Source organism: Otolemur garnettii, unplaced genomic scaffold (assembly GCF_000181295.1).
Source record: "Otolemur garnettii isolate 467f Iridium unplaced genomic scaffold, OtoGar3 scaffold00004, whole genome shotgun sequence".
Classification (NCBI taxonomy): Eukaryota; Metazoa; Chordata; class Mammalia; order Primates; family Galagidae; genus Otolemur; species Otolemur garnettii.
The window spans coordinates 39,457,416-39,477,277 of record NW_003852399.1 but is presented as its reverse complement, the minus strand read 5'-3'; the positions used below and the strand labels follow the sequence as shown (position 1 = coordinate 39,477,277).

Here is a 19,862-nt window from a genome sequence, read left to right as displayed (position 1 = left end):
AGCAGCCAACAGCTTATTGTGGGGGTGGATCACACAACCTCATGGCTACGATATAGTGTATGATTAGAGTATGGTATCACAAATCCTGGCCAGAGGGATGTGTGGGCAAAGAGCTGTGGGGGCCCTGAGCGGGAAGAGGCTCTTAGCCTCGACAGATGTTTACTTTGGTATTACAATTGTAACGAATATGAGATTATCTGGCTTTTTCTTAGCTTTTTAGTTAAACGTATTAATAAGCCATGTATATTTTATCACTATTTTGTAAAACATAATAACTATCTTTATTTTGGGGAGAAAAAGGAGATAGTTTTAAATTTTGTTTCAGATTTATGTTGCAGCTTTTATTATAATAATTGAAAAAAAATCGGAACATAGGCATTAAGACTTTTTTTATGTATCACACTTTCCTGATGTGTTCCTTGTTATTTTCTTTCTGGAGTAGAGAAAAATATCTTTCTTCAGGTTCTATGGGTGTCTGTATTTAGGATTATTCTTAAACAAACCAATCTTTTCCTCTAATAGAAATACAGGTACATAATAAGAAGACTTTTTTTATCTTGAAACTTCAGTGTTAGAGTTATAGTGTTATAGCCAGTGAATCATGACCGCCTGCTAAGAATGCCCTTAGTATAATAAAGTTTACATTGGAGCTAAAAGCACAAAGTCAACTCCATTATAAAAAAAAAAATCCAGGATAAAAAAAAATGCTAAGAAAACCATAATAATACAAAAAAAAGTCTAAAGTTTAGATTGGGAAAGCACAAAGTCAACTCTATTATAAAAAACAATCCAGGATTTAAAAAAAGCTAAGAAAACCATGGTAATACAAAGAAAAGTCACTCTCCCAAAAAGAAGAAAAAAAGGATCTCACCTTATTATCCAAATACGAACCACTTTTTCTCCTGTGGCCAGCATGTGACACTTTCCCTAATAGTGGCTCTTTGGGAGATGACCTTATTCCACTGAGAATTAGTTCACTCTCTAGAAATGAAAGAGAAGAGAAAATCCCCACAGCAAAAGTCCATTTGGTGGACTGCAGTTTGGCAGTGTTTGAAGTTTTAGGGTTATTTAATAACCCAAATATGCTCCTATTTCATCCATGTTGGTAAAGCTATAATCTAGCTTTACAGGAACCAACTGACAAGGATTCTTGTTGCCCAAATAGCCTGGTTACCTTTACTGAATTTAGTGCCCATTTTATATTCATAAACTTTTAGTTTACTAAAAGTAACTTTTAGTTATTTTTTTTAGCGCCCATTTTATATTCATATACTTTCTTCAGCTCAGTATTTACCAGCGTCATATCCTCAGGGCAAAATGAAGAGTCTTATAGCTACTCCTTTGGAATTAAGTAAATAAAATTATGCAAAGAATCAAAATTCTTTCACTGGGATCCAAAGAGAGTATGCAGACAAACAAAAGGCAGACAAACAAAAACCTTCTGAGCTATGAACTACATTTTGTAATGGTGCTAGAAATCTAAAAAGCTCATTGCTGCTCTTTGGCCTAGGAATTCCCTGAAACGTTAATCAAAAGAGCCACATACACAGAAACATACAATTTTCAAAAGTCTTACAAGAACAAGTAAATCTAACATGAGCCCTACTTTTGCAGAATCGACTGAAACAAACAGTAGATAATGATTCGGGGATTGACGTTGCAAACATTCACACTAATATTACAATTTATCCTTTTATTTATCTATAGATTTTTAAATATAAGTAAGATGATGTCAAGACTGATAGAGTCATGCAAAACTGTATCCTGCCTCCCCAGTTCTAATACTATCCTCTCAAAGGATTCCAGAGATCACAGAACAGAAATCTCCTTTTGACTTTTTTTTGTGGCAAAGTGCCTAGAAGGAAATGAATTCTGTTTTTACCTCAAAACAGCCTGATCTATGCATTAGGTACAGTAAGCAGAGTGCCTCAGGGTCACAGTGCTTTTAGGTGTCCAGGAAAATGTGTGTGTGTGTGTTTTAAATCAGAACAATAATAAAAGTTTTAGGTCAACAAAAAACTTTAAATATATAATATAGATATTAATCTTTTTTATCAATGCAGTCATAAGTATGTATATGTATTTATGAAAAAGGGATCCACCAAGACAAAATGCCTTAGGATCCACGACAATCGTAAAGCTGCCTGGCCTTAAAAACGTCCTTTGTCAAATTATTTTGAGTGACTTCTCAGATATGCCAGATTCCACGTTCTGTCAGCCATGGGGAGTCTCCCTTCTTTGGAAGACATTCTGTTTCTTTTACTAGATTCTTCTAGAAAAGTGATATATTTTTTAGAAATTTTGGCTACTTTACCCCAAAGTTAATCTTTTAATGAGAAGAAGGAAGGTAGGAGAAGATGAGCACTTCCTGCGAGGTGCGGCCAGCCTACAATGAAACGCAATCCCCCAGGCTGGCTTTAGTGGGGGCCGGGGGCAGAGGCCGTGGCGCCCTTCGCTCGCGTGATTCCCCGGCCGTCCAGCAGAGGGCGGCGGGCTCTCCGCACCCGCGCTGCTCGCTCCCCAGCACCGCAAGGACCTTATCCCTATTTGCCCCAAGGTCATAGCTCCTAACCGCGCTTGCCAACCCCAGGCCGGGGACGCCAGAGTGAGTCCTCGGAGCTGGAAACCCCGCACGGGTGGGGTCGATAAAGGGGGCAGGAGGTCTCCAGGGGCCAGGGATGCCATCACGATGGGGGCATGTGATGAAAGGCACCGGGGGCCCGGGTCCCCAGCCCTCCCCGCAGTCACTAGACTCCGCGCCCGGGAGGGGGATGGGATGCGCGTAGACACTCTGCAGCCCCAGGTGGACCGAGGAGCCCGGGAGCTACCGCCGCTGCCGCCGCCGCCACCACAGCGCGCCGAGAGCTCAGAACCTCGCTGCCGGTCCAGGAACCTAGGGCCCGGGCCGCCGGCCACCGGAGTCGGACAGAGGGAGAGGAGCTCGCAAGCCCGGCCGAGCGCCCGCCGAGAGAGCGATTTCCCCGCCCTGAGCCTCGGCTGCCGGGCCCGCCCCGAGAGAGCGCTAGATCACCTCCGCCCGTCACCTCCTCCCCTGGCCGCCCAGGTCCACCCAGGGCCCCCTCCCCCAGCCGCCCCCGAGCACGAAGTTGGCGGGAGCCTATAAAAGCCGGTGACCGCGCGACCCGTGGACACTCCGTGCAGGCGCCCAAGCAGCCACCGCTAGACCGGCGCCCTCTCCTGCACTGCCCCGACCGCCAGCGCGACCATGTCCCATCACTGGGGATACGGCAAGCACAACGGTGAGTGCGGGCGGCTGGAGGCGCGGCGGCGCCCCAGTCCCGGGTCCCGGATGGCCGCGGGGCCCCTCAGCGCCCGCACCTGCCACTGACGGCGCGGCGGGGAGCGCGGGAGGCTCAGGTGCGCCCCGGACGCCCGCCCCGTCCGCAGCTCCCCCGCGCGGGGATGGCCGGTCGCCTGGGCTCCGAGGCCACTGTCGAGGAATCCCCGCGTCTGCCGGAGCCTCGTAGGGCCCTGGGGAGAAGAACGTGCTTCCCCGGCCGCAGGACCCAGGATAGTCCTTACCCAGTCCCCAGCCGGGGACCATCCTAACCCCACCTAGGAGGAAGCAGAGAAGGGTTGTCCGAAAATTTTCGTTTGTTGATCACAGAGAGATTAAGAGGCCCCCTTTCCCAAACCCCGTCAGCTTCCGCACCACCTGTGGCTAAGGTTTTCAGCAGGAACTGTCCCTGTCCCGGGGCGTTTTCTAGGGCTCGTTTTAATTCCCTAATTCCTGAATTTTTCCTTCATCTCTGACTTCGAACGTTAAAAGCTGGGGCTTTAACATGGCCACAAGAGCTGGGTTCTCCCGGGTCAGTGGGATGGAAAGAGAGATGCCTCTGGCCCATCTGGAGCATCTTTGGGGGGTGCGGGGCTTCCCAGCAAGTGGGGACCCTGATCGTTAAGGGAGGGGCGCCCAGGCCTGAGCAGTGACTGTGTCCTTCCATCCAGAGCGCGGGCATGAGGGAGGAATCCGGACCTGCTTGAATGTCTCAAATCCCAGCCACAAGCCCTAATGTTAGTGTCTGTCCAATTCCAGCTGCTGAATTTCAATAAAAGGACCATATAAATAGCTAACGTTTATATGGCACTCACTGCCCTAAGAGCTCTACTGTATCGATTCTAATTCTCCCAAGGACATCTCTGAGACAGATATTATTATGAGCCATATTACAAATGTGGAAACTGAGGCACAGGTTAAGTGTTATCCCAAAGGTTACTCAGCTGTTAAATTTAAATGATGCTGCCAAAATTGGAACCAAGCAGAATGGCTCCGGAATCATTGTGCTTGTCTAGGATCTGGGTGCACCCTTACCCACACTGGGGGAGTCACGCGTGTCTTCTCCTCGCCTCCCCCAGGACCCGAACACTGGCACAAGGACTTTCCCATCGCCAAGGGACAGCGTCAGTCGCCTGTTGACATTGATACCGGTGCAGCCAAGTATGACCCTTCCCTGAAGCCTCTGCAAGTTGGTTATGAAAAAGTGACTTCTCGAAGGATCGTCAACAATGGTCACTCTTTCAATGTGGAGTTCGATGATTCCCAGGACAAAGCAAGTCAGTGTTTAAAAAATAACTTGTGTCTTTAAGCCTGTAGTTGTTTTCCTAGTTTAATGGAAAGAGTCAGGAGCAGTGGCAGGAACTCCGGTAATAGTACAGTATGTCTGAGCTGCCACTCCAAAATGCCACTCCGATCATGTTCATTAGGTCCCGGACTCTGAGAAATAGGCTAATTACTTTGAAGTGTCCTGGGACTTTCTCCCCTGTAAAAGCTCTGGCTTTTATGTAGGACACTGAATGATTATGACCTGCCTGTGAAAGGTCACAAAGGTAAGGTGCCCTGGCAACAAAGATCAGCAATGAGATTTGCACCAGTTGAACTTTTAAGATTCTTTGTGAAATATTTGTCCTCTAGAGTTGATGCCTATTTGTTAGAAATATATCTTAGTGACTGTTATTTTCAAGGTAGCATTGAGAAGGGTGATGAAAATCTGAAAATTTCAAATAATGAAATTCTTAGAAAATCTTGTACTTATGAGTATTCCTCAGAATTGGACTTGTGTGATAAAGGTGGCAGTACATCTGTCTACCCAGAAATTCATTCCACAAGCGAAGATGTTTTAGAATTTGTGGACATACCTGGCTCATTCCTGACAAAACTAATTACCATCATATATTTGTAATAGAGCTGTTTACTGGATGCCCACTGAATGCTTCCTTTTTCTTTAAACCAGAAGAACAGTCCCATTCAGACATAGTAGCTGCCTTTTTTGCTCACTGGTTGATTTAACTGCCAGTGCCCTATTTTCCTGAGTGCTTTGCTCTGAAGGTCCTTGAATGAAATGGGGCTGCAGACATATTTTGTTTGCTGGTGGTGTGGGAAAGCCAGGAGGGGTGTGGGGGAATGAGAAAAGATAAACATTCACTAATGTTGCCACAGTTTTGGAGTAATACCCTATGGTAGTAATATATAATATGTAATTACAGCAATCATACTCAAGTCCACTGTGCTTTCTCAATAGCTGTGCAGTATGCTCAGTTCAATGTGGCAAAAAATTCTCCTTCCTTCTTTTGAAAGTTTGTGGACACTTGGTTTCTGGAACAGTGATTCTAGAAGACAACTTGATGGAGGAATCATGTAGAGATCATCTGAGAATTTCACCCTGTCTGTGTTTGTGCTTGCCTCTCCCACCACACACAGATGCATGCACGCACGCGCGTGCACACACACACGTACACATTCAGACATAGCATCATGATTTATTAGAATCAACAGAGGACAATTTCTGCTAGATCGCCTTCCCAACCATTCCTCCCTCTCTGAAGAAACAATGCTCAGATAATTAAACAATTTCTTTTTTCAAGAAATTGAAATTGCAAGACATACTACATATTTATAATACAACAAAGCCAAAGATCTTGAGGTATCAGACATACAGAAAGAATGCTATGAAATTTGAATTCCAGTCCTTTAAAAAGAAGTGAGTTACTGCTCTTTCAACTTCTTTTAAGAGCTACAATGATAATGTTTTCGATGGATGTGATGGCTACCAAAATACATGCCTCAATGGAGGCCACATAGAAATTGGATGCTTAAAGTCTTTTTTGGAACAATGAGAAAACAACTATCTTACAAATGGAAGCAGATGAGGTAATTTCCTAGACACATTTTTATTTTTATTTATTTATTTATTTATTTATTGCAGTTTTTGGCCGGGGCTGGGTTTGAACCCACCACTTCTGGCATATGGGGCCGGCGCCCTACCCCTTTGAGCCACAGGCGCTGCCCTAGACACATATTTTTAAAAAATTGAGTGTGAAATAAATTGTCCCAGTAATATATATTCCCAGTAAGTGGCTTTCAGCCTATAGTCTGGTGCCTAGGAACATAGTCTGGGGTCAGACAGACCTGTATTTCAGTTCCAGCACTGCGACCAACTAGCTAAGTAACTTTAGGAGTGAGAGTAATCTAATCTGTCTATGTTTTAGCTGTTTTTAACTGTAAAAATTAGAGTAACAGTATCATCTGCCACAGAAGAAGGATTAAATGGGAGGGTAGATATAAAGCACCTAGCCTAGGGCTTGGCACGTAGCCATTCTTCATAAATGGGCTAGGTTCTCGTCATGACCACGCCTTTTGACTGCCTGTATTAGGCAATTGCTGTAGCTGTTGCACCTGTGACAAGGTTTCTGCAGAAACTTTTTATTTAATGAGCTTTAAGATTAGTTCCCATCGCTTGATGGTAATTTTTTTTATTTTCATATGTTCTGAAACACCCTATTCATCATATAAAATAGATACTAATTTTACATATGAAGTTAATATACCACTGTATGTTTTACCACGAATATGTTAGTTAAGCTTTGCTGGGTTTCTCCATGAGCAGTAACTGATTAAAGCTAGCCACATTTCCCCAACTTTTTAAAGTGAGTAATGTGTACATTTCAAAGAGGTTTATATTGTGTAGCAGATTCAAACCGCTGGGTTTAAATAACTCCAACTCATGTGGTTAGAAACACGTGTATCATCCACATAGTTCTGATCAGAAAAAATCATTCCTAATACCAATTAAATGTACCATAAAGCACCCCAAAGGCAGGCTAGAGGCCTGGGCCCTTTCCTACATCCCCAAGGCCCATGCAAAGACACTGACATTCACTCTGGTTAGGTACAGAAAGGAAGTGTTCAGAGGAGCCGTGGAAACAGGAAGGAGGCTTAGTAGCCTAAGTGTCTAAGTCAGGAAAAACTTTGCAGGGCTTCTCTGAAGGTCTGAAAAACTCTGATGTCTTGGACCAACCTCCTGGCAAAGAGAAACATCAGAGGACTTAAAGAGCCAAGAAGTATACTAAAAACAAGGGTCAGGAAGGAATATTAGAAAGAGCAGCTGCTTTGCATATGAAAGATTCCTTTGTAATTATGCTTATCTATTCCACATTTACAGTTATTTTGGTCAAACAAAGATGCAAACTATGCCAAGATTTTGCTATTAAGGGAAAGTACACCTACAAAATAAATTTTAAGAAATCATACCATGTGGAAAAACAACCTTTAGCTTCTTTTTAAAAAAGAATCTTAGACTCTGAAGGATAGAACGAAAGGTAGAAATACTCTAGTCAAACCCACTTAAACACGAAGAAATGGAAAGCTAAAGAGTTTTAAATAACTTGGTAAGCCGTTCCTGTCTTAGTTTGCTGGAGAGACTAAATGATAATCACTTAAAAACAGAATTTGAATAAGAATCATTTAGTTTGTACATACTATGTTTTAAAAAATGAACATACTTCTTTGTGCACTCAAGTCTAAAAATAATATATTCGTGTTGGTCCCTTAATAGTTTTGAAATCAGCAGTTTAACATTCTTTTTTGTTAGCAATTGTTTTTATAGTGTTAATAGTTTTAGATATCCTTTGCCTCTTATTTCCTGAGTTTAAATGCAGTTCATTTATCTCCACCCCTCCCCCACCCCCACTGAATGAGATTTCATCCTTCTAGAACTTCTCGATTCAGGTTCTCAGTATGTCCACATGTTATCTTACCTATACCCAGACTTAATTTTTGCATATGAGAAACTGAGCTGGTAGCGTTTTTTGCTACATTTCAGCTTTAGAGAATTCTTTTTAAATGTGGAGTTATTAGGCTTTAACTAGAAGCATGAGTTAAAGTTCTCCTCAATCTTCTAAATTCCTTTGAAAGTAAATCACCTTTAATTCATCTTAAGTTAATGAAAAGTTGCTAAGCCTTTTAGAATTTTTAATTATTAAAAAATAAATCTCCCCGCTCAAGATGTTTTTATTACCAGCTTTATCTGAGAAAAAAAAGAATAGCAGTCAAATTATTAACTCCTGCTAACTTATTAACTTTTATTAATGAGTTTAAAATTCTTCTACTTTATTGCAAAGTTTGGGCAACTGTTAAAAGCCAGTGCTAGAATTATGGGCCAACTCATATATAATTCTTGTATTATTTCTGATTGTCAGAAATTACAATTTTTTAAAAATCTGTTATTTCGAGAAAAAAAGGAAGCAGAATGCGTTGACTTCTGCTCAATTTTAGCAGATGATTGCCTATGTTGACATAATGGGTCTTTACACGTGGGTCCTGCTGGACTTGGAGGGACTTTCTTTGAAGCTCTAAAATTTTCCTTCCAAGTCAATCACAAGTTAAAAGGAAGCCTAATGGGAATAAATGCACATGGGGGATGGTGTCAGCAGAACCCTGAATGTCTACAAAGCTGACCAAAGCTTTGTAGATGCTGTAGTTGATTATGTTCACATCAAAGAGCTTTTCTTTTGCTCCTGTATAACTGTCCTAAAGCTTAAATGACAACTTCTGTTCTCTTAAATTTTGACTGTTTATTCTCATGAAAGAGACGGCCAAACGTCATATTGCTTTAAAAGAAATGGAATATGGACGTCTTTTTCTCAGAGTAGTCCACATTGACACACAGGCCTAGGATTATTGGCTATTGCCAACAAGCAGAACAGTAATGCAGGATTTAAAATTTTTCAGGTTATTTATAGAGAAGACGGTTCAGCTCCTGGAAATGCCAAGTTTTCTGTGGAATTATTCATTTGCTTCCTTGGTAGAAAATCTTCTAAATTTTAGTTTTAAATGAAGGATTATGGAGAACAGTTTATTTGTATTTTGGATTTAAGAGAGATTTTTAACATTCACTAAGGTCTTTATCATTTCAACGCATTTTAATTAAATAGCAATAGCAATTAGGAAGAAAAATATTCAAAGAAGTTGAATTTTTAGTTTTTAAAAAGTAGTCTAGTTTTTTCAATATTAATGAATCTTTTATTTTTATAAAAACAAATAATTTACATAATTTTCCCAAGTTATATGTATAAGAAGACAGATTATTTTATAATATTTTACTTGGTACTTATTTGTGTTATACAGTATGTATAACTGATAACAGATCATGTAAATTAAAATTGGCTGGAGCTATTAGTGTTAAGATTTGAATTCAAATTAAATTTGGGGTGTCTTAAAAGAATACTAGGGTAGAAAACATGGTTTATGTATCTCCAACTGTCATGGAACATGTTTCTCTGGTAGGATAAATCTTTGACTCTTTTTTTTTTTTAATCATTGACCCTTTAGAGCCCCACTATACCTAGGGGGGTATAGGTTTTATAGAAAAAAAAATTTAGGGAGCAATTTCTGTTGTTTCTAACAATTATTTTTATATTAGAAAACAGGTTTCATTTTAAATTGGAACAATTTAGAAAATGGCATGTAGTAATCAAAATAAGTAAATAAGAAGATCTAGAATATAGCTTAAGTCCCCTATCTTTTTATTTAAGCCTCCTATCTTAGACAAAAATATGATCTTTTTGGGCAGCACCTGTGGCTCAAAGGAATAGGGCGCCAGCCCCATATGCCGGAGGTGGCAGTTTCAAACCCAGCCCTGGCCAAAAACTGCAAAAAAAAAAAAAAATTTTCTGTTTCTCAAATGAAAAGATATATGCCAACTTTATTAGAGTTTATGATAGTTTATTATTATAACAGCATTTTTGAGGGACTTCTTTGACTAAACTCCGTGATTAGAATTTGCTGAGAGATAACGAACTAGTTCAAGAAGGCCAGAAATGCTACTTTCTGGAGCAATTGAACTTTAAGGATTTAATCACTTTTCCTAATTATAATGGGTTTCTAATCTTCATGGCAACAGGCTGTATTTTAAGAACTGGTATTTTAACAGAGGCTAAAACAGGTATCGAGCAATAATAGATGGGCACTGAATGTGTTTAATCAAGGAACCCAGACCTTGCTGGCTTTCTTTTCTTTCTCTCTTTCTTTTCTTTCCCTCTCTCTCCTTCCTTCCTTCCATCCTTCTTTCCTTCCTTCCTTCCTTCCTTCTCTCTCTCTTTCTTTCCTTCCTTCTCTCCATCCTTTCTTTTCTTGTTTTTCTTCCTTTTTTTAGTGTTAACAAGCCTTACTTAATACAAGTATATAACATTTTTGCCTAATCTTAAATGTTCTTAGAAACAAGTTAGTTAAGATGGAATTTTAAGGTTCATGAGAGAGAGAATAAGAAACAGCAAAAGCTTTATTCTCCTTAAGATGTAAGATCCTGCTACGAGTCTTTACAGGTGAAAAAAGATACATTTAGAAAATCAGTTATATCAGATCCTGACTATGATTTTATAATTAGTTTTGCCACTTTGTAGAATTAATATTGCTACAAGTGGCATTGGTTTTTTTATTATCAGCCCATCTCTTATTAAAGAGTTAACATAAAGGCTTTTTTCAGTATACATTTATTTCACAAAGATGTATTTCTTTTGGGGGCTATATTATATTATAAAAAATTCTTATATTTTTTGAAAAACACTAGCATTAATGGCTAAGACTAGTTCTTTCCTTACATAATTATCAGATAAAAATCACAATAAGTTGTTTTTGTTTGAAGAGATGTGATTTTATCAGAATGCATGCTTAACAGATCTGTATTCTAACGCCATTTGAGTGGGTGTTGCCTTAATTTAAGCGTATCTAGGTAAAGTTAAGTGAACAAACTTCCTTGTACAGGTCTTGTTCCTTTGTTTTAAGTGTGGGCTCACTGTTATATGGAATTATATAGCACAGCCAATAAAATATTATAGCAATGAGTGTTTTCATCCCAGTATTAGAAAAATTAGAATTAAAATAGTAGAACCAAACCACTTTTAAAAGCTAAAAGCTGGGACGGCACCTGTGGCTCAAAAGGGTAGGGCGCCAGCCCCATATGCTGGAGGGGTCAGGTTCAAGCCCAGCTCTGGCCAAAAATAAATAAATAAATAAATAAATAAATAATAAATTAAAAAACCTAAAAGCTTTTAAATACCTTGATTAAATGCCATTAACACAAAGAAGTTGGGTAAAAAGTTCTTTGGGTGGGGGTGAGGGAGTCAGTGATGTCCCACTATTTTAATTCTCTCTCAAGACACAACTCATTAAATACTTACCGATACATTATTGTCTAAGAATATGATTTCCAGTATTGATTTTACTGAAAAAAGTATTAAGACCAGAATAGTAGAATTATGGGATAGTTATTCAAGTTTGACTTTTAAGTTCTTGGAGATGACAGAGAACATTCCACGCATATGTGAAGTAATAGATAATTCATCCATTTTATAGATGAGGGACTTAAGGTCAGAGAGGTTCAATGAAAAATTTTAAGGGGACAAAACTAGCTAGCAGCAATGACAATCCATATTCTAAAGATTTGAGGAAGGTTATGTGAGGACAGTTGGATTTTATAATGTTCAGATCGATGGAATGCTTATTGTTTCACAAGCTGTGCTATGTAAGAGCTGGCATCAGAGGGAGGCAAAGCCTGCAGGGCAGCCACTGGGCCGTGTCCACGTTTGCAAATGTGTGCAGCAGACCAGTGCGTTGGCCAGTAGATTCGTGGGCCCTTCCGTAGGAAGGAATTATTATCTTTATTTAAAATTTCCTCTCTGGAGTTAAAGCTATGACTCCAAAACAAACCCAGAAAAGAGATATCACTAGGCTTAGAAAACCAAGATGAACAAAGCATCTATCCTTCAGCTAACACATGTAAGGAACAAAGTAAACAATTGGAATGATTTTTGTTCAGCAGTGTAGACCAAACCTGAATCTGGATTTAATTTTAATTTTGCAGAGTAAATATGTGGTCAAAGATATACATTTAGTACAATAAAACAGGACTAATGATGTTAATGTCTGGTATTGTGTATTTCGTGTGTGTATACATACATAAGTATATGCGCGTATCTGTGTACAAACATATTCAATATTACATACATGTTTTTTAACTTTAGCGCTCAAAGGAGGACCCCTTGATGGCACTTACAGACTGATTCAGTTTCACTTTCACTGGGGTTCAGTTGATCAGCAAGGCTCTGAGCATACTGTGGACAAAAAAAAATATGCTGCAGAGGTAAGATATGCTTTATTTCTTGCCAGATAAAAATGTTTGTAAATTGATACTTAGCATTAGTTTCCCAAGGTTAATTTTGTCAATTCAACTCACACCAAATGAGCTGCTGCTTCTACAAAGGACCTTCACATTTACTTTCATAACCTTTGATTGTGACGTTATAGTGAAGGCTCCAAACTTTCTCTACTGTCTCCACAGATACCAGTTGCAAAAAGTAAATGAATTAAACTTAATTTGTGCCTCCCCTTCCTTTGTCTTAGATGTTGTTAATGAAATCACTTGCCCTTACACCAAGTACTATAGTGGATAATTAGAATTAAAATGAAAGGAAAGTTTTCATTTCATGTTATCTATATTTTTACTTTCTTTAGTAACCTTTTTAGGTGTGATAAGAAAGACGGTTGAATAAAATCTGTAAGGTTTGTTATGTAAGTCATCCATTGTGGTTTTGTCTCCTCTGGGCTTCAGCTTCACTTGGTTCACTGGAACACAAAATACGGGGATTTTGGAAAAGCTGTGCAACACCCCGATGGACTGGCTGTTTTGGGTGTTTTCATGAAGGTTAGTGGATGGATGGCCTAATTCCTTTTTTTCTTTTTTTCAAGAAAGATTGACCAGACAGAACATTCATAATAAACAGAACATTCTACAAAATGTAGGAAATGCCTTTGAATCCAAGTTATTTCCAGGCTGATTTCCCCCTCTATACCTGCTGGTAGCAACAGAAGGACACACGGAGGTCACTTTAGTTCACTGCTAGATATTTGTTTTAATTTAACCTGGAGCTACACAGAACTATTTCATGATAGACTATGCTGTGGTAAGATCAAAGTCTGGAGGGGGTTAGAGAGTTTCAGGCAACGGTAGGACTTAGCAGGTTGAACTCCCCTCCAGAGATTTGTGCAGGGAACAGGGAAAGGTCTGGGCTGGAATTTATGAGCCCTCACTCATAGAGGGAGAAGCAGCAGGTGTCTGTGAAGTCATCCAAGGCTGGTGTAAAGAGGGAACTGAGAAAGCTGCTCAGGCTGCAACCCTGAGAAACTGCAAAAACTAAGGCCTTTAAGGCAGGGGGAAAGATGTGAATGAAATGACTGAGCAAGAGTACAAAGTCAAGGCAGTCACTGGGAGGGTGGAGGACATAGGGAAGGCCACCTGAGGAAGAATGTGTAAAAAGAAGAGAGGCAATAGTGTAAAGGCCTGCAAGAAAATGAAGGCGAGCACTTGAAGAGCTTCATTTTGGCAGTTGGAGGGCGCTGGGGTGTGGGTGAAGTGGTGAATTCGGATTCGCTATATGGAGAAATTTTATAACAGAGTTATCCAAATTAAAACTGATGGAGTACCAACTGGGTCACAGTATTTTGTCCTCTATGTTTTTCTATAGGTTGGCAGTGCTAAACCAGGCCTGCAGAAAGTCCTTGATGCTCTGGATTCTATTAAAACAAAAGTAAGATGGAATTATCTGCTATCTTATTAGAGTACCTATTTTCAAAACTGCGTTGGTTCTAGAACAGCAGTTCTCAACCTGTGGGTTGTGACCCACAGGAACTGTATTAAAGGGCCACAGCATTAGGAAGGTTGAGAACCACTGTTTTAGAATTTCTTTTGATCAAATTGAACCATCTCAATGGCATGTGGTGTTGGGTTGAGTGGTTAATATAGGTAAAATATTGTTTATATATTTAATTATCTTTCTCCAAAATTTTTTCCTCAGCCTAGTATCATTCTATGTAGGACATGTATCTATTTCACTGTGCCCCATCACTTGAACATCCATACACAAGAGTCAGAGAATCTCGTGACTGGTCATGACCATCTGGTCAAAGTTTTCACTCATTCACGCACCAAATATTTATTATGTTTTTGTCACTTTGCTGACCCAAGAAGAGATGCGATGATGAGTGAGATAAATGAGGGCCTATTTTGTGGAGATTTATATTATGTGATCTCTTTGAATTCATCCATCCAGTGTTTAAATCCTTTCTACAGCCAAGCTGTGTCAAGGTCATTGTCATTGAGCATCTACTTCAATTCAACAGTCACTTCCAGTGATGGGAAACTTGTCACCAGGTCCAGCCCTGTATTTATAAAGCTGATCCTCACATTGAAGCAGCATCTATCTTCTGAAAGGCTCACCTGTCACTTCTAGCTTGATCCCTTTGAATTATATAGAATAAATCTGATATCTGTACTCCATAACCATGCTCTCCCTCTACTCTGGACTTTCACCTACCCAAGCTAATGATGCTTGATTCTCTAACTATTCTCACATGACAACATTTTCTCTCTTCCTAGCAATCTTTCACACTTCCAGTAAATCATTCTCACTTGCTTTACAAGTGTGGTATCCAGAACTGAACACAGTTCTTTGGTTCTGATCTAGCCATCAAATAAGATAGCAAAGAAAATTACCTCCTCATCAAGGAGACTCTACTTCTGTTATTGCAACCTAAAATTGCATCATTCTAGAGGCAGTAATTTCATTTTAAATACTGGCTGTGATCAGTTAATGACTTAATGGAAAACAAAAGAGATTATTTTAGAAGACAAGATGAAAAATGGATTTCTGAAAATAATGGTCAGTTTTTCTTACTCAACACCTGCCAATCTATATTTCCAAGGCAAATGTCTTTTGTTAATTTGTTTTCATTTTGTTTACCAGGTTTTTAATAGAACCTCTGTTTAAAAAAAGAAAAAAGAAAAAAACCCTAAAAAAGCCTTTCTGGCTATCAGAGGGGACCTGTTTGTGTCCCTCCCCTCTCCCAGTTTCCTCCTCCCTGATGATGTGACAGTTTTAACCTTCACTTTGTTCCAGGGGAAGAGTGCTGACTTCACTGACTTTGATCCTCGTGGCCTCCTTCCTGGAAACTTGGACTTCTGGACTTACCCGGGCTCACTGACCACCCCTCCTCTTCTGGAATGTGTCACCTGGATTGTGCTCAAGGAACCCATCAGTGTCAGCAGTGAGCAGGTGGGTTTTCTAATGGGAGGCCTATTTAGAGACTTGCTTGGAACGTTTAGTCAAGGCAGAAGAGCTTGGTCTGTGGAGTGAGACAGACCTGAGATTTAATCCCTCTTCTGCCTGTCTATGGAAGTAGTACCTGTGACAGAGCTTAGCAAACAGGCAACATTCAGAAAATAGTTGTTGTCATTGCCATAACCTTAGGCAGTATGTTTGGTCTGTGAAACTGTGTAGTCATTGTTAAAATTCAATAAGGAATGTGTTGGTTGCCTAACAATGCTTTGTCAGTTATGAGGAAACTGAGGCTCAGAAAAAAGAGATTTCCTGTTCAAGGTTACATATGTCTCAGGGATAATTCCGGCCTACTGCTTGCTCAGTCACATCAGAGGCTTCTGCGGTTTTATTTATACCAGAATGCTGAATCCTGATAAAAAGGAGAATCATCCCTTGGAGAAAAAGTATCGGTTAAAACTCACTCTAGGCTCCTTTAGAGGCCTGGGCCAGATGCCCTGGCATTTCTGATACAATGTAGTTCATGATGTTTAAGTGATTAATGCAGCTTCTAATTCACAGATGAGCATCCATACAAATGAATTTTTCCTACACTGTCTCTTTGTGCACAGTGGAAATGTAGAAAATGGACACTCCTTGGGATTCACAAGAGTTTGGATCCTGAATAATTTAAGGAGCACATCGACAGCCAACAGTCTAGAAAATGATATCTGAGTAGATGTGGTGGGATTTAAATCTGCAAAAAATCAGAATTTGGAATCATAGTTTAGAGCTGCAACATGCAACAGAGATCACCTCATCCAGTTTTCACATTTCACTAGCTAGACTTGTATTGATAAACAGTCTGAGGTGCAAAAAATCTGGAGTCCTTTCCCCTCAGCAGCCACGTGGCAGAACCAGATCCAGGAGCAAGGATTCTATTCCCGTGTTCTCCTTTAGAATATTAACTCATGAGTACTAAACAGTGTTATATATCTTGCTTTAGAGGAAATCTATATCAATTGGAAATTTACTTGTAGGATATCAAAGTTGACCAGAAAAAAATTAGATGCTTTATTGGCATGTAAGTTGAAAATTAACCTTGTGGTCATAATGTATTTGAACAAGCTTCTTGAAATAGTAGTGTAAGAAAAGATTATAATGTCACTTATTATTTGTAAATGTAGTATTTGAGTTATAATTAAAAACATGAAAATTATTTTTCTTTCTTCAATGGGCATAATCCAGCTTGATATTCATGGTCTAACTTTCAGAGCTGTTCCAGCAAACATGTATGCACATACCCACCCCCGGAATGCACATGTGGATAAGGGCAATAGAACCCATCCTTGTAGTCCCTGTGCTGTGAATTTTCCCTTTAAGGTAGTGCATGGTATTAAACTAGAAATATTAATTATATATATTGGAAAAATACCAATAGTACTATATTTTAGATCTTATAACATAGAGTCCAGAGATAGGGTCATGCTCACCTGAGGAAGCCAGAGCTCTGGCTCCTCCTTTGTTCTCTGGACTTTGCCCTGCCCACTGGTGACTTCATCATCAAGGTGGTTGCAAGAGCATTTTGACCCTCACATCCAGGTGCACCACCTTTCAAGGAGGAAAGGAGCACAACTTACATTGGCTCCATAGGAGCAGATGCTTTTATCTTTCACGTTTCACTGTGCTTCTTGTTTAAGTCCCTAGCGAGGGAATGCGATCACCGTGGTTAGTTAAGACCTACAGATTTTCTCACCTGAGGCTTAGGAGAGGAGGGCAGTTGTTTGTTACATAGTGAGAAAGTACGGGGGATGGATGCAGGTAATGGAAATGGGTCTTCTAATTCTGCTACCTTTATTTTCTATACTGAGATTTTGTCTCTGTAATGCTAAAATAGTCAAGTTCACGGATATGAGGGTGTAATTTAATCAGTGCAGTGGGGAGTAGAAATTGGATGTATTGGTTTGGTGTGATTGCACTTCATAAGCAGACTCTCTTTCATATTATTGGGATTCTACTATAATGAATCAACTCTAGATGTTCTTACAGTATTCCCTTGCATTGCAGTAATGGCAGTGGTGGATGCTATAATAGTTAGCCTCCATGAAGTAGGCTTTGTGGGAGTGGTTGTGGGACTATCACTGTACAAAGGAGATGCGATTAAAGGCTTGTGGGCTGCTGTAGTCCTGCCCATACCACCCTTTTTCATTTAGAGTAAGTCTCATTTGAAAGAAGGCATGTACCACCTCTTGAGAAATGTGAAGAAGTAGAAGACTGTTTAAGGGCTGTGTTATAGTGGTGGGCCAGGAAACAAACAAGTTTAAAAGATAATAAAAGGCGGCACCCGTAGCTCAGTGAGTAGGGCGTTGGCCACATACACCAAAGCTGGCGGTTTTGAACCCAGCCCAGGCCAGCTAAAACAACAATGAAAACTGCAACAATAACAACAACAACAAAATTTTTTTTAATAATAAAAAGTAATTAAAAAAACAACCAGGCTCAGCACCTATAGCTCTGTGGCTAGGGCACCAGCCACATATAACGGGGCTGGTGGGTTCACACCGGGCTTAGGCCTGCCAAACAAATATGACAACTACAACCAAAAAATAGCTGGGCGTTGTGGTGGACGCCTGTAGTCCCAGCTACTTGGGAGGCTGAGGCAAGAGAATCGCTTAAGCCCAAGAGTTGGAGGTTGCTGTGAGCTGTGATGACACAGCACTCTACCCAGGGTAACATACTAAGACTCTGTCTCAAAAAAACCAAAAGAAATAGTCAACCAATAACACAGGTTTGAAATCTCAGCTTGGGCAAATTCATTCCTGTGTTTCTATGTATTTACATAAAGATGCCAGCTCATCGCTAAGCCCATGGAGCCTGCAGGCCCTGGACCACTTCACCTAATTGTGCTGTGGTTTGTCTTCCCTGGGGCAGAAAAGAAAACTTTCTTTTGTGCTACTATTGGTATTGTTATTTCACAACTTAGAAGTATGAGTTGATAGACTTTTGATAATTGATTTTGAAATTCGAAGCTCTCTGAAAATGTCCTTCAAAAATGACACCAACAATTTTGTGTACCTTATATAAATTGGTTTATTAGAAAAGCATCCATGTCCATAATATAAATGTGATTATATATTTATTAGGAATCAAACTGAATTTTGGTCATTGGTATACAGTACTGTGAATATTGGAGAATGTATTTTGTATAAGACAGGCACATAAGTGAATACTATTGTAAAACTTTAATTTTCAATTTTTTGTTGTGTCTTTTAGATGTTGAAATTCCGTAAACTTAACTTCAATAAGGCGGGCGAACCTGAGGAACTGATGGTGGACAATTGGCGTCCAGTTCAGTCACTGAATAACAGACAAATTAAAGCTTCCTTCCAATAAGTTGGCCCCATGACCAGTGTCCAGATAATGAAGCACAAGTTTTATCTGAGTGATTTTGACCCTGGCTGGTTTGTGTCTGGTTCTCTAGACTGGTCATCTCTGACCTGACATATTTTCTGATAAAATGTGAGCAGCAAGACCAATTGCCATGTCTGACAGAATTGCTGTGGTGGGCTGGTACTTCCCTTATGGTGGTGGGTTACTGTAGTCTTTCTGTAACAGAGCATATATAAGGAATAGGACTAAAGTACCTTGACTTCTTTTGCAGCATGTAGGGTGAAAGGCACTCACAATTTTTCACTAAAATGCTATTTTTAAAACATAGGACAATAGAGTGAGTGCAAATCCATATCATGAGATAGAGTGAGCCAGTCAAGGCAAATCAGATGAAATAGTCATGATTCTATGTAATGTGAATCAGACCAAATAAATGTTCATGACTCCAACATGTTATAATAAAGAAACACGTTAAGAATTCTTATATATTTATAGCAAAATTGTCTTCAAAATGAATTATGTTGTAATTTAGTGACTTTTGAATGATAGAGATGTAAATGAAGTACCATCTGTAAAATTGTTATAATTATAGTTGTGATACAGAGTATATTTCCATTCAAATAATATATCATAACTTAATAAATGTTGTATTTTAGATATATTCTCTAATAAAATTCATAATTTTAGCCTGAGTTATTTTACTGTATGCTGGGCAGTGGGTTCTACCATAAGGGAGCGACAAATGTCCACTTTTAGAGCAGTTATGAACTCATTATTGATAGTAAGTCACAATAATTGGCTTACTCATAATTGAAGACATCTCCATAAAAGGAAAAAACCCTGGAGATCACTTACTTTTTGCCAAGAACTGTTTTAAGGGTTTTCTGAACACTCATGAAACCCTCTTGACCACCCTGGGAGGACAATCCTGCCAGGGAAATGGTGACATCAAAAAGGGCAAGGTAGAGATGGGGAAGGAAGGGGGTGACCCTGAACCAACATAACCTCCTTGGAAACAAAGTAAATAAAAGTCCATTTCATTCAGAAAGGGAATTCAAGGGATACCAAGAAGTAAAATAATAATT

At 39.7% G+C, this 19,862-nt stretch overlaps 1 protein-coding gene across 1 annotated transcript; it reads left to right on the top strand.

The window, feature by feature from the left end:
- The first annotated feature begins 3,015 nt into the window (after positions 1–3,015).
- On the top strand, positions 3,016–19,460 carry CA2 (carbonic anhydrase 2). Its single transcript, XM_003782508.3, has 7 exons — positions 3,016–3,260; positions 4,378–4,575; positions 12,319–12,437; positions 12,906–12,998; positions 13,819–13,881; positions 15,250–15,405; positions 18,661–19,460. Exons 1-7 carry the CDS (start codon positions 3,227–3,229, stop codon positions 18,778–18,780), a joined length of 783 nt encoding a protein of 260 aa, XP_003782556.1. The 5' UTR covers positions 3,016–3,226; the 3' UTR covers positions 18,781–19,460.
- Positions 19,461–19,862: the final 402 nt, after the last annotated feature.

What these genes read in the sequence shown, in the direction of transcription:
- CA2 (XM_003782508.3), top strand. Translation starts at nt 3,227, where the DNA reads ATGTCCCATCACTGGGGATACGGCAAGCACAACG. An exon ending in TGATTCCCAGGACAAAGCAA is followed by an intron (nt 4,576 to 12,318) that starts GTCAGTGTTTAA and finishes TTTTAACTTTAG; the next exon opens with CGCTCAAAGGAGGACCCCTT. An exon ending in AAAAAAAATATGCTGCAGAG is followed by an intron (nt 12,438 to 12,905) that starts GTAAGATATGCT and finishes TCTGGGCTTCAG; the next exon opens with CTTCACTTGGTTCACTGGAA.